This window comes from Botrytis fragariae (genome assembly GCF_013461495.1).
Source record: "Botrytis fragariae strain BVB16 chromosome Unknown tig00000186, whole genome shotgun sequence".
Taxonomy (NCBI): domain Eukaryota; kingdom Fungi; phylum Ascomycota; class Leotiomycetes; order Helotiales; family Sclerotiniaceae; genus Botrytis; species Botrytis fragariae.
The window spans coordinates 87,616-100,003 of NW_023501000.1; the positions used below are offsets into that span (position 1 = coordinate 87,616).

General features: G+C 43.3%; 6 protein-coding genes across 6 annotated transcripts; 3 read left to right on the top strand and 3 right to left on the bottom strand.

Annotated features, from left to right (window-relative positions):
• Window positions 1-210: 210 nt before the first annotated feature.
• Window positions 211-810, bottom strand: Bfra_010040 (uncharacterized protein; the record flags this gene model as incomplete). The annotated part of the gene is made up of 1 exon (XM_037340374.1): window positions 211-810. One exon carries the CDS (start codon window positions 808-810, stop codon window positions 211-213), a length of 600 nt encoding a protein of 199 aa, XP_037188842.1.
• A 1,079-nt stretch (window positions 811-1,889) lies between these two features.
• Bfra_010041 (uncharacterized protein) lies at window positions 1,890-2,347 on the bottom strand (the record flags this gene model as incomplete). Its single annotated transcript, XM_037340375.1, has 2 exons — window positions 1,890-2,161; window positions 2,215-2,347. The coding sequence occupies 2 exons, from the start codon at window positions 2,345-2,347 to the stop codon at window positions 1,890-1,892; spliced, it is 405 nt and encodes a 134-aa protein (XP_037188843.1).
• Window positions 2,348-4,489: 2,142 nt separating this feature from the next.
• Window positions 4,490-5,752, top strand: Bfra_010042 (putative transcriptional regulator prz1 protein; the record flags this gene model as incomplete). Its single annotated transcript, XM_037340376.1, has 1 exon — window positions 4,490-5,752. The coding sequence occupies one exon, from the start codon at window positions 4,490-4,492 to the stop codon at window positions 5,750-5,752; it is 1,263 nt and encodes a 420-aa protein (XP_037188844.1).
• Window positions 5,753-6,371: 619 nt separating this feature from the next.
• Bfra_010043 (uncharacterized protein) lies at window positions 6,372-7,648 on the bottom strand (the record flags this gene model as incomplete). The annotated part of the gene is made up of 2 exons (XM_037340377.1): window positions 6,372-7,274; window positions 7,451-7,648. 2 exons carry the CDS (start codon window positions 7,646-7,648, stop codon window positions 6,372-6,374), a joined length of 1,101 nt encoding a protein of 366 aa, XP_037188845.1.
• Window positions 7,649-9,588: 1,940 nt separating this feature from the next.
• On the top strand, window positions 9,589-9,840 carry Bfra_010044 (uncharacterized protein; the record flags this gene model as incomplete). The annotated part of the gene is made up of 2 exons (XM_037340378.1): window positions 9,589-9,749; window positions 9,780-9,840. The coding sequence occupies 2 exons, from the start codon at window positions 9,589-9,591 to the stop codon at window positions 9,838-9,840; spliced, it is 222 nt and encodes a 73-aa protein (XP_037188846.1).
• A 146-nt stretch (window positions 9,841-9,986) lies between these two features.
• Window positions 9,987-11,724, top strand: Bfra_010045 (putative cytosine permease protein; the record flags this gene model as incomplete). Its single annotated transcript, XM_037340379.1, has 3 exons — window positions 9,987-10,463; window positions 10,513-11,548; window positions 11,603-11,724. The coding sequence occupies 3 exons, from the start codon at window positions 9,987-9,989 to the stop codon at window positions 11,722-11,724; spliced, it is 1,635 nt and encodes a 544-aa protein (XP_037188847.1).
• Window positions 11,725-12,388: the final 664 nt, after the last annotated feature.

Consider the following 12,388-nt stretch of genomic DNA (forward strand, 5'->3'; position numbering starts at 1 on the left):
ATATCAAACTAAGAGCGTTCTCAATCTTATATTTCATTTCCTATTATCTTCCAACTATGAGCAACCTTGGCCAGTATTATGCGCAAATTCAGCAAGCCATCTCCAAAGCAAATTCAACCTGTTCCAACCCAGCCTATCTTTGCCACCTAACGTTTCAAACGTCATACCTATTCTTGGGAAGAAGAAGAAGTGCCATCCCTTCACCGCGTTCTAACACTTAAACTGTGCGTAACAATCATAAGTGCCATCTCCCTCAATTGCACACCACCAACCCGGATTTCCACCATCCGTACCACCAACTCCATAATGGCCGCCTGCATAATCGAAACTCGGAGATGCTGTAGGACTATTACCTGTCATCACAACTCCATAAGGCAATTGTGAAGCCAAGAAGAATGTCTTATACAAAGGAATGTTAGTTGTTCCACCGATAACATTGCAGGATGGGTTGAAGATCCAGGCATCTTGAACGAGAGGTCTAGTGGGGAAGTTAGACTTAGTGGCAAGTTGACATATCCCGGGCGATTGCATGTTGCAGACAGGTGGGTTTGGTGGACCGGGAGAAGATGGTGGAGAGGTAGGGGCAGAGGTACTGATTGGGGTTGTAGAGGGGGTTGTCGACACTGGAGGTGGCTTGGAAGTGGTGGAGGGCGGCTTGGAGGTGGTGGAGGGTGGCGGAGAAGAGCCTGGGATCGAAGAGGGGGTGCAAGGAGATTGTCGACGATTGTGGCGGCGAGCTTCAACTACATTATCGCTTGAGAGGAAGAGCAAGACGCCGAAAAGGGCGACAAAGTACTTCAAGTGCTGCATCTTTCTGTTTCAGTTCAGCATATTTCTTTCGTCATATAAGTTTATTCTCACTATACCTTTTGTCTTAATACCTGTTATTGTATTTTTCTGAGAGTTAAGAAGTCTAACCGTATGGTGGTTGCTGAGTTTTGCTTCTCGTACTGCTCTATTGAATGCTGCAAGTGCCGTGGGTTTTGAAAAGACAGTCAAAGATCAATTGTAACGAAAGCTTCTTGTCTCAATTCTTCAAATTGTTTTGTTGAGCCTCGCAATTACTATAAGACCTCGAAGAGAAATATTGATCCGTTCGAATGGAAATTTCTTGTATTTCGCGTCCGAAATTATTTCGTTGAAAGTTGCAAAAGCTGCGAGACTTCTTGCTCACAATTTTAATTTTTCCAGGGGACGGAAGTGAATGTTGAAGAGAGGAAAATGATTCAATCACAGTAGAAAAAGGTAATGATTTTCGTTCGGTATGTCAAAAAATAAATTCAATCTGGTTGTAGAGGTTTATAGGTAAAAAATGTTCATTCTAGACAATTTTTCTGAACAAATGCACATGTCCCATGTCATCGTCTTATGACCCCGCGCTGGTGTCTCCAAGCTTCATTGAGATCATTACTTGAACTCTATTGAATCATTCTTCGTCCGAATTCGGTAATGTCTTCATTTTGGGAAGGAATTCTCGGTGTTATTGCATAATGGTATGTTTTAATGTATCGTGGAATGTTGCAAAAAGTTTTGTATAGAGCGGAATGATATGTGTAATTGTGTTCATGTGGTGTTTTTATACTTTGGAGTTTCTGCCATTCTTTTTCCCTTGTGTCTCAGCACCTACATCGGATATTATATCGCAATATTCACATGACCAAGAATGGAAATCAAAAGCTAACAGAAGTAAATTTGAGTGTCCATCGTTCTGGAACACCAAACAAAGATGAAGTTTAAGAATTGAAAGTCATTCAAAGCTTTGTGATCACCATATAAAATAATACAGCCCCTCTTCATACACGCGTCACTCTTGATCACTACATCCACATGTCCTCCAAGAAACCAGTAACGACACGCGGTACATATATATATCGAAACTCTTGGGGATCTCAGCCATCTTTACTTGATTTGTTGAACCCTCGTCGTCGATCCGAATACGCGTTCTGTACTGCTTGGAACTCAACATTAATCGTAGGAGTATCCGAGGTACCATCACAATCCGTGGTACCCATTACCATTGCAGCTACCGCCCCAACAGTTTGTACAACTTGCAAAATATCGTTCGAGTCGATCGAATTGGCGGGTGAGGGCTCAGGAGTTTCGTCGGACTTGACTTCGACGGTGGGTGTTCGTGCAGCGAGGAGTTCAGCAAGTTGGTGCACTGCACGCGAAGCAGTTAGTAAAGCACATTATAGAGGAATTGGTGGTACTTGCAATCATCTGTTCTAAGCGGTTGTCGATATTTTCTCCAGATATACGTGAGACTCACGAAGACCATGGTGACTCTATACACTACAGTTGCGATGACATCCGGGCTCCAAGTAGTCTGAATAGGTAAGGGTGGCATGTTGTGGAAGAAAAGGGTCTTTGTTCAGTTGGAAAAATGTCAATTCGCTGCGATTGATGTATTCAACAGGTCTGGTGAAAGATTTGCTCTTTTTGAAGCTACGGACAACAACGATTGTGTGGCGAATAGCAGCGGTAGGTAATGAAGTCTTTCTATCTCGAGATGTCTATCAAGAGAGATGTGTGAGAGTGAAGGGGTTGGAACCAGATCTTGCAGATTTGCCAGTCAGAATTGTGTAGAAATTATGTCTTGAGAATGTTATTCAAAAGGTAAGAAAGGAAAGAGGATTCTGTCTGCATTATATAGGCATCACAATCCTCGACGAAGCATGGATATTGGCAGGTTGATAATACTACTGCATCGCCGTGCCTTTCGAGCAGAGTCATAACATTCATTGACATTCGTATATTGACAGAGTAAAAATCTTGTTGCGTCGCCATTTACGCCGGCCAGAGCCACTCTCTGTTAGGATTGAGCATTGCGGAAGAATGATAGCTTTTGCGTCGCCATGTATTTTGAGTAGAAACAGAAGACATTTAGGCCAGGGTTCATCTGGACTGAACGCAATTCATTGCAATAATTAAAGGCGGTGCCATTGTCAGTGTGTTGGGTGTGTATCGAGATAATCAATCCACTTGTGCTATAAAGGCGACGCCTTTTGAAATTGCGAGTCCAAAGATACATAAAACTGTGGCAAAATTCTAGATTACGAAGTGCGGGGGATCTGGGTTTGGCTGGAACTCTGCGACACGAAATAAAGATTTGGGCTGGCGATGCATTTGACGATTTAAAGACAGGGTCAAAAAGATGACAATCAATGATTCGCTATCTATTTCAAATCCTGAACTCAGATTTTCTTTTTGCGACAGTTGATATGAGAATGTGTATCTTGCATTTCGATACGACAATCAGGTCCGATAGGGTTCTGTATGGATCAGAGTTAAGCCCTTGAAGAATATCATTATGCATTCCGCGTTCTGTGGGTTATGTATGGATCATCACGAATTGATTGATGCAAGAGATTGGGTAGACAACTGCAGGTTCTCCTCTTAATAGCTGGCACACTGCTCGTAGCGCCGGGTGAGAAAAAGAGAATAAGGTCAAGAAATAGAAAAAGGCGATGTTCGGCTGGTGATATGTTAGATTCAGGAACCGATACAAACACGAGGGCTGGCGATGCAATTCAAAGGGACAATCCAGCATCCAGTCGATTGGTAGGGATCTAACCTATTATGACATAAACATGAACCCGGCCACAAGGGCCAGCCAACACTCCAAACATGCCTACCGTCACTTACGCAGCACACAAAAATTAGGAACCGTCAAGCCATTCAAAAACGCCCAGCTTACCTGGATTCATCATTGTTGAGAATCACCATGCTCGTTACGGAGCTGCAGCATCCTCGTATCTTTCCTCCTGAATCACTGTTGTGTAATCCAGATTTACAAATTTCAAGTTCAAATTTTATCTGGGTACCTATCCCAACAACGTCTTTTTGATCCTAAAATGTTAAACCATTCTAGATAGATTTAATTTACTCTAAGAGCGAAGTAGTATCCCTTGGGGATCTGGGTCTGGTAATGTTACAAGAGCTTTCCAACGTTCACGATACCAAATTCATACAAACCAATGTATCAGTGACGCGCAAGGTAACCGGATACCCACAAAGGCGATTTAATAATCATCAAAAACAAGATGCTGCATCGCCTAGTACCTTAAAAATTGACGGATGGACAGAATATATGGCGACGCACCTTGAAATCTTGGGAGCTCTTGGAGTATCAATGAGGTCTTTTTCAACTGCGTCGAGCGATTGTGGAAAGGGCAATTTCTCTGGATCCTGGCGATGCAAATGTTGCATGGGTTATAAGTAAGCGCCTATCAAAGACCACAAACTACAGCTGAATGTACCATGCATTCTGCAACACCATGCACAGCACAGCCCATTGGACCATTCAAAGTAAAATGCGCATCATGGCTCCTGTGTTCTGTGTCCAGACTGGTCCTGACAGGCCGCTATAATGCGATGCATTTCGGAAAGCCAAGGCGATGCGTATGTCGGAACCTAGTTTTCATTCGATATAAACAAAACAATGCCTCGAGAAACTTGAAGTCGATTCCGAATCAGCCAACGGAAAATCATGAACGAAAATAACTCCAAAAATCACCAGAGAAGTATTCTCGAGCAGAATCCCAAAACGCAGCTCATGTTAGAACGTTACAAATGCTACGAAATACCCGAGTTACTCGATTCCCTGGATCAAAAACTGAAAATATTGGAGATGATGAATGGTTTGAATGCTCTGATGATTTGGAGGGACGAGTTCAATGCCAACATCAATGTTTTAAATGAAAAAGCCACTGCTGCTTTCCATAAAGAATACAGCTCCCTCCAAGCAACCGTTAAGTCGCCGTCAATACATTCACAGAAAATCAATCAGTCTCGGGAATCCAAGAAAGCGTCAGGTCTACGGATATCTGAGATCATAGATCTGACTCTTGATAGCAACGAAGGCCGCGTAGACATTGGCGTGGGAAATGCCAGTGAAAAGCCCAGCAACTCGGTTGACTATTCCATACCTCATGATGTTGCACAAAGTACAACTACCACAGCACCACCACAGAGCAACCAAATGTACAATAATTCACCGAGCAATCAAGATATGGGCGAGAAGCAGGTGTTTAATGGAAGTAGAATGATAGACCCAGAACTTGCCTTTCGGTATGCTGAAAACGAAATGGACTTCTCAGACTCGGATTTTCGAGCTCCACTTGATACTCAACCTTCATATTCTGCACCTCAAGAAATGTCGCCTCAACCGATGTCTAACTCTGAAACTGTACCCGGCTCCACGGCAGCCAGAAGGAGAGGCGATCCTCATAGTTGCAATGTTTGTTCCAAGACATTCACAAGGGGGACTACACTCCGTGAACACGAGAGGAGTCATACTAACGAGAGGCCTTGTATTTGCAGTACCTGCAGGAAGGGGTTCTCAAGACGCAAAGACTGTCGTCGCCATGAGCTCCTGCATGCGAATGCTAAGAAATTCTACTGTGCTGGACACAATCCACCTAGAGTGTTCAAAACGGCTGAAGATAAAGATTCTGCATGCGGCAGGAGCTTCACAAGAATGGATGCGCTCAAAGCACATTGGAATTCACTGAGAGGCTCCGAATGCTTGAAGGTATTGTTTGAGTTAGAAAAAGAGAAACGTCTTTATTCCATAGAGCAGGGGCTCTTTGATGATACTAAATGTGTTTGCGGCGATGAATTTGAAAGTGTAGATGGGCTGAAAACACACCTTGAAGTTCCTTTCCAGTCAAGTTGTTTGAGACAAAGCGTTATGGATTCGGGGGAATTCCACGTAATGAACGATTATAAGTACCGGCAAAGAACGAAGTAAGTCGCCAGGATCGGGATCTCGCATTGCAAAGACACGGATGAGAGATTTGCCACATCAGAGCATAGTGTTCGAGAATACGTGTGAAGTTAGTTGGTCGTTAGAGGTTCGGGTTTATATTGGCATTCAAATTTTGGATTGAGGGCAGGCCCTGGTAAAGAAGGTGTTGTTTAGTCGAAAGCTCTCATGAATCAAGAATAAGTAAAGTTTTTCGGCAATGTTTTGATTATACAGGGGGCACCATAAAACTTCAGGGGGTTTTCACAAATAGAAGTACATTATTATTTCGTCGATGAAGTTGAATTGGGACCTTGAAACATGATGTCAAATAAATGAACATTGAGAATTGAAGAATCACTGTCACATTCAACATGCATAGATGTGTTAATCGAAAGTGTGTGCAAATAGATCCCTTGTCATGACATCACCATATATTTATCTTGCCTCCCCATGGCCTCTCTCATCCTCTCATCCGGTGGCCATCTACACAATCCAATGTGACTTTGCCAGTACGACTGTTTAATTTTCGAGTCTACCTCAATCAACTAGAGTAACCATTCCTCGACTCTTCCTCGCTTGTTTCACCTCCACTAACAGCCCAGTCCTAGAGTACGGGGTCATTTTACTTTAGAAGCTTTTGAAGATACTCGAGAGTAGCAAGAGATCGTGCTCCTCTCCCATCCGACTGCTCATAAATTTGCTTCAACTTATCTACCGACGTGAGTTTAGCCTGCGGGATCTCAAACCCATAGTTTGTAGAAGAATATCCTGGGCTCTCCACACATCTGATAATTTCGTCGATACACAGATCACGACTCTCAAGCTTCTTCTTTTGTTGCAAGGTAGCGTGCTGCTCAATCATGGTTTCTGCTAGTGAGTGCAGTAACTGCCTTGCTGTTGATGCCATTGTGGTGTGCCTCCGGCTACAAATACACGGTTTATCCTGTGCAATCCATAGGGTGTTGATCTCTCGAAGCGATGATGTTATCCAACGGAAACCTCGATAGTTCCTGCGAGGAAGATTGTGCACTTTCATACACACGATGGCAGATTTGATAGAATCCATGTCATTTTTAACACCGCGGTTGAAATTTCGTGTGCTTGAGCGGAGCATCGTTAGGGCTTTCAGGTTGTTGAAACAAAATGTGTCGGGAGCACGACGGTGGTCTATAGCCATGTAGATAGGTGCGCCGCCTATTTCGCGGCCAAATACTGGGCGATAGTATTTCAATCCTACTTCTCTAGCATCCTCACAGGCGTGTAGAAGACTTGGAATTTGATACTGGGCCGTAAGTGATGTGGTTTCAGTGTCGGTTGATGCGCTATTTTTGTGAATATATGCGGTACCTCGATGATATTGATTGACTTGCGATTGGTCATTGATGGGGTGGACCTTGGTATCTATCGTAATAATTTGCGCATCAATATCTAAAGCAGCCATCTTCCATATTTCAAGCTGAAGCTCCTTGGGAAGCCATCGAAACATATAAAACCGATCTGTGGGAGTTTCACGTCGCTGCAGAGCCTGATATTGAGTCAGTGGTTTGTGCAAAGCAAATCACGATATTCAATATACAAGCAAAGAATAGAAGCTATTGATGAATTGCATTCTATACTCGAATACCTTATATCCTTCCAGCTTCAAGATCCCATGTTGGAGTGTGATTTGTTCTGACCATCACATAATAGGGGAGTACATACCTTAGAATTTATATGTTCTTGAACAGCGATATCTGAGTCCTCGGAGGTGGCAGATATAGCATAGTGATGCAAACTCAGACAAATGCGCTTCTTTGGGGGTAAATAATCCGTTGCCTCTGAGATGCAGGAAATGATAGGGTCAAAAGACGGGAGAAGTGGGATGGATTTGAAAATGATTGTACGAAGCTCGAGTGTCATTTAAGAATAAAGAAAAATTGTAGCTATACAAGCCCCTCAATTTACGGTGTTGTGTTGATAGTGAGTTGATACATCGTTGGTTCGGAAATTGTTCAGAAATTGATGTGCAATAGATTGTACGGCCGGAAAGTGAATATTTCTTCATCTATTCTAGCGACAGTATACCGTAAGACGCGACTATTAGCAACCACAATCACAATCTTGAGAGCTGTGTTAGGTCATTTTTAATGCAATTCGGTTGACTTCGATCAACTGGATCTAATCAAGCATCAAGTGTATACAATGCACTGGACATATTGCGGATATCAGACAATGACAGCCCAAAACAGTGACAATCTGATCAGCAATCATTATGCAAAAGTCGAGATAATTCCATTGCGTCATTGCTGCTGTTGACAACATGGAGAGAGAAACACGGAAGTTTTCGCACTCAGAGTTTCGGTTCCTTTAGAGTTTTCCAACATGATCTTTTGCTTTGGGGTCCTTGAAGAAGTTCCCACTAGAAGTTCCGATGGAACTTGAGATCGTTTCTTTATATATGATGGTATAACTTTTGTTTGTGTCAAACAAACCTGTCTCTTGAGGTTGCGTTGCACTTGCTATTGCTGAGAGTTCGAGAAGGCCCAGTTGAGTTGATTCCGAAAGAAGGCCCAGATATGAGTAGGGATGGGAGACAGGGACGTAATGTTTGAACAAGCAGCAAAAGCTTCATAAGAGAGGAATATATTTGCCACGAGATGATCGAGGTATTCATGGATGATGAGGCCAACTTTCAACTCCAAAAGACGTGCGCCGAACGCTATTCCACTCGGGGAGAAGTTGCTTCGAGTGAAAAATCCCATCGCGTACCATTAAGATGTTTGATGACGTTGAATTTGAGTTGCGTGTTGGCTCGTAGTTCACACCCAAATTCAAGACAAGCTTCCTTGGCGCCAATACTCATCGTACCAAGACTAAATAAGTCTGATTCCATTGTCTGGGTAGATGCAAAGTTCTGAATGTACATCATTCAAGTGGATGGAGAGCGACTAGAGAGTGTTCGATCGGGAGAGAATGATTTGGACCTATCCCTCCCCTTTCCACTCACCTCGGTCGTTTAAAATTGGGAGCAATATGTTATCCGGGTTGATACTACGCGCCACTTGAGAGTACCTAGATAGATATATATTATATATATATATATATACCTAGTAGCTCGTATTAGCGAGATTGGCTAGAACACCTTATCTAAATTAGAAACGAGTCTGATGGTATCTCTCTCTTCACATATCTTTACATATTATTTCACAGATATCTGCCTATGATAGATAAACTGCTCGAGCCCCGTGATTCCCCCGCGCCACTTCTCTACCTTATCAAGTCGCACGGGTCACATCAATCCTTGCACGCCAGCCTTTGGTCACTGCATTGACAAAACACGATACAATCTCGTTTCCTTTATCAGAAGTCGGGACATGTCAAGTTGTCAAGTTGTCAAGTTGTCAACTAGTGTTTCGTTACACCAGAACGCTTCCTCTTTTCCTCATCACAACATGAGCCGTTACTCCGGCCATCCGCATGATCCTTTTCGTAGCCTCTCATCTTAGTGTCTTATCTGCTTCCCTTCATCTTCGAACCCAATAGCAAACAATATGTGGTGGTCTTTTAAGGTTCTCACGATTTCCATATCAGAAAATTGAATGTGGCTTACACTTCGTATCACCACTATCTCCCGAACCCTGCCTTAAGGGTCGAATCTGGATCCAGTTCCGTCGAGCAAGATTGGATTATATTCCATTAGCAGTATGGTGGTCCTTCCAGAACGTGGTGTACGGCGTGCGCCGATGGATTCATTCCAAGTATCCAATGATTACCCCAACTTAAGATACCCTTTCTTTTTTGTTCCTTATGAACTTTACCATACTCTTGCTATCCTGTGCCTCGCTCGGCCAATGGCAAGTATGGGAATCGGAGCACCCGCTATATTTCCCCATCCGTACCTTGCTCCACTAACCACAAAATACCTTCCTGATAAAGGTTTGCCAAGAAGGAACCAACCAGGACGCTTATCTACACGAGCCAGTGAAGATCACCAAACACTTGCGAAAAAGCTCCCATCTTCGTGAGTTCTTATCAAGCTTCCTACGTACAGCTCACCTATTGTTTTTCGTTCAATTGATTCGTCCCAAGATATGGGAGGCACCCCTCAATGAGTTAAATTAATTTTCTAGAATGTCAAGCCTTGGCTTTCCGTTGCATACATATGTAACTAGGTCGTGTTCCCCCTCTGATTGTCCTACCCGTCCCAGAAAGTTTTCATTTTTTCATTCTGCTTCCCTAAATTCACAACCTTGGAGCAATGTCAGACTTCGTCCATGGTGATCAGGCTGATCTAAAACATGCTCACCATGTTAAACATTCCCATGATCTGGAGAACGGCCGCTTCGAAAAAGACCTTGATCCTGCTGTGATCGCGGCTGGAAGTCATGAATCCGAGGGCGACTCCGAGGAGATAGTCTTGGCTAGAGAACTTCGAGAGAAAAAAGGCTTCCTGCGTAGCCTGCGACGTGGTGAAGAATGGCTTGACGAAAAGCTGGGAATTGAAACGCAAGGTATTGATAGGATACACGAAGAAGACAAGCAACCTCCGTCAATCCTCAACGTCTTCTTTCTCTGGTGGTCTCTCACAATGCATGTTGGTACAATACCAATTGGCCTTCTTGGTACGGATCCCGAAGTCTATGGTCTCTCCCTCAGTCAAGCAGTTGGCGCCATTATCGTTGCAACTATTTTGGGAGCCGCTTGCACCGCATATACTGGTACTCTTGGTCCAAAGGTAAGTGTTCTGGAAACATCTTATTTAAATCATTCTAACGAGTTTTAAGCTTGGTCTCCGTGCAATTGCATGTTCTCGATATTCCTTCGGTTTCTACGGTGCAAAACTCTGCTCGGTTCTCAATGTTGTTATCGGTGGAGGTTTTGCCGTGGTTAATATTGTGGTGGTGGGTCAGATTTTGGCTGCCGTCTCTGATTACACTATGACAATCGTGGTGGGAATTGTCATCATCGCAGTCATCAGTTATATTGTATCAATTTTCGGCTTCAGAATCATTCATACGTGGGAGAAATACTCGTGGATCATGACATTCATTATCATGTGTGTCTTGATTGGCCAAGTCGCTCCCAAGATGGAGCCAAGTCTCCCATCCGAGGTTTCTGGTCTTGGTTTCTCAGGCTCTTGGCTTAGCTTCTTCGCCGTATGCTTTTCTTCCGCCTCGGGATGGTGCTCAATTGCTTCAGATTACTACTGCAACTATCCTGCCAATACCAAGGGCTGGAAAATCTTCTTCCTTACCATCTTGGGAATTTCCCTTCCAACGATTTTTGCAACTATTATCGGTGCATGTCTAGGAAATGCGGCACTGGCTTCATCAAAGAATCCAACTTGGACAACGGCATATGAAGACCATGGACTTGGTGGTCTTCTTCTAGAGTCTTTCCATCCGTTCCGATTTTCCAAATTCTGCCTTGTCTTACTGGTTTTCTCAGTTATCGGTAACAACGTCGCTGTGAACTACTCTAGTGGTCTTGGTCTTCAATTGCTTGGTCATTATTTCCATGCAATCCCAAGATTCATCTGGTCATTTGTCAATGCTCTTGTGATTGCTGTTCTTGCAATTGCTGGTAGAGCACACTTATCCAGTATCGTCAGCGACTTTGTCTCCCTACTTGGATATTGGACAGTTTCTTTCACATTTATTCTGCTAATCGAAGATAAATGGTTCCGTCGTACAGAAGGTTACGATTTGAACTCTTGGGATATACCCGGTAAACTACCATGGGGCTTGGCTGCTGTTATGGCTCTTTTGGTTGGTTATCTGGGTGGTGGTCTGCCTGGTATGGCTCAGGTTTGGTATGTCGGTAAGTCACAATCACTTTCTCGGAGTATATTCAATATACTAACACTACAACTAGGCCCAATTGCAGCTAAATTTGGACCCTATGGAGGTGATGTTGGAATCTTCTTAAGTGGTGTCTTTACTATCGTGACGTATCCTCCACTTCGATGGTACGAGCGTAAGATTACTGGTAGGTAGACCAAGAGTTGAACACCTTATATTTACCTAAAAATTCAATTCTCTTTCCTATTTGAAAAATTCATTTATAAATTTACATATGTATATTCTTGGCAATAAGAAGTGATTACCTGCTTCCAAACAAAAGGATCAAATTCCATCCTACCTAGAGTCTTGAATTCTTGGCTAGATGAACCTATGTACCGGTTAAGTAGGGAATTAGGAGCATTGATCGTTGAAATTCTTGGTACCCCTCATACCATTTAACGGCAAAATACCCCTCCTTCCCAACGTAGAATTGTCATAACACATCATAACTCAACATAACACAACACATACATGCCTATCATTCAAAAAAACCTTCCATTTCGCTTCAACCTCTTCCATGCAGTATTCCACTAACCCATGTCATGCCCGTAACACCAAGCGTCAACCCACCTTCCTGCATCCTCCCGCCATCATGTAGTTCATTTTCCCCACCGGATCAACAGAAATTATGGAATCTAGCGTTACACGCTGCATTCCCGATCCACCAAGCATAGGCAATCCAATTGTAAAAGGAAGGTCACATGGCGTGGAGTCCTCGTGCTGCTCGGCTTCGTGCATACGGGTTTATCATTTGACATTTGACATTTGTCATGTTGCGATGCATAAAAGTGTTGGGAATTGGGTATATGTTAATGGA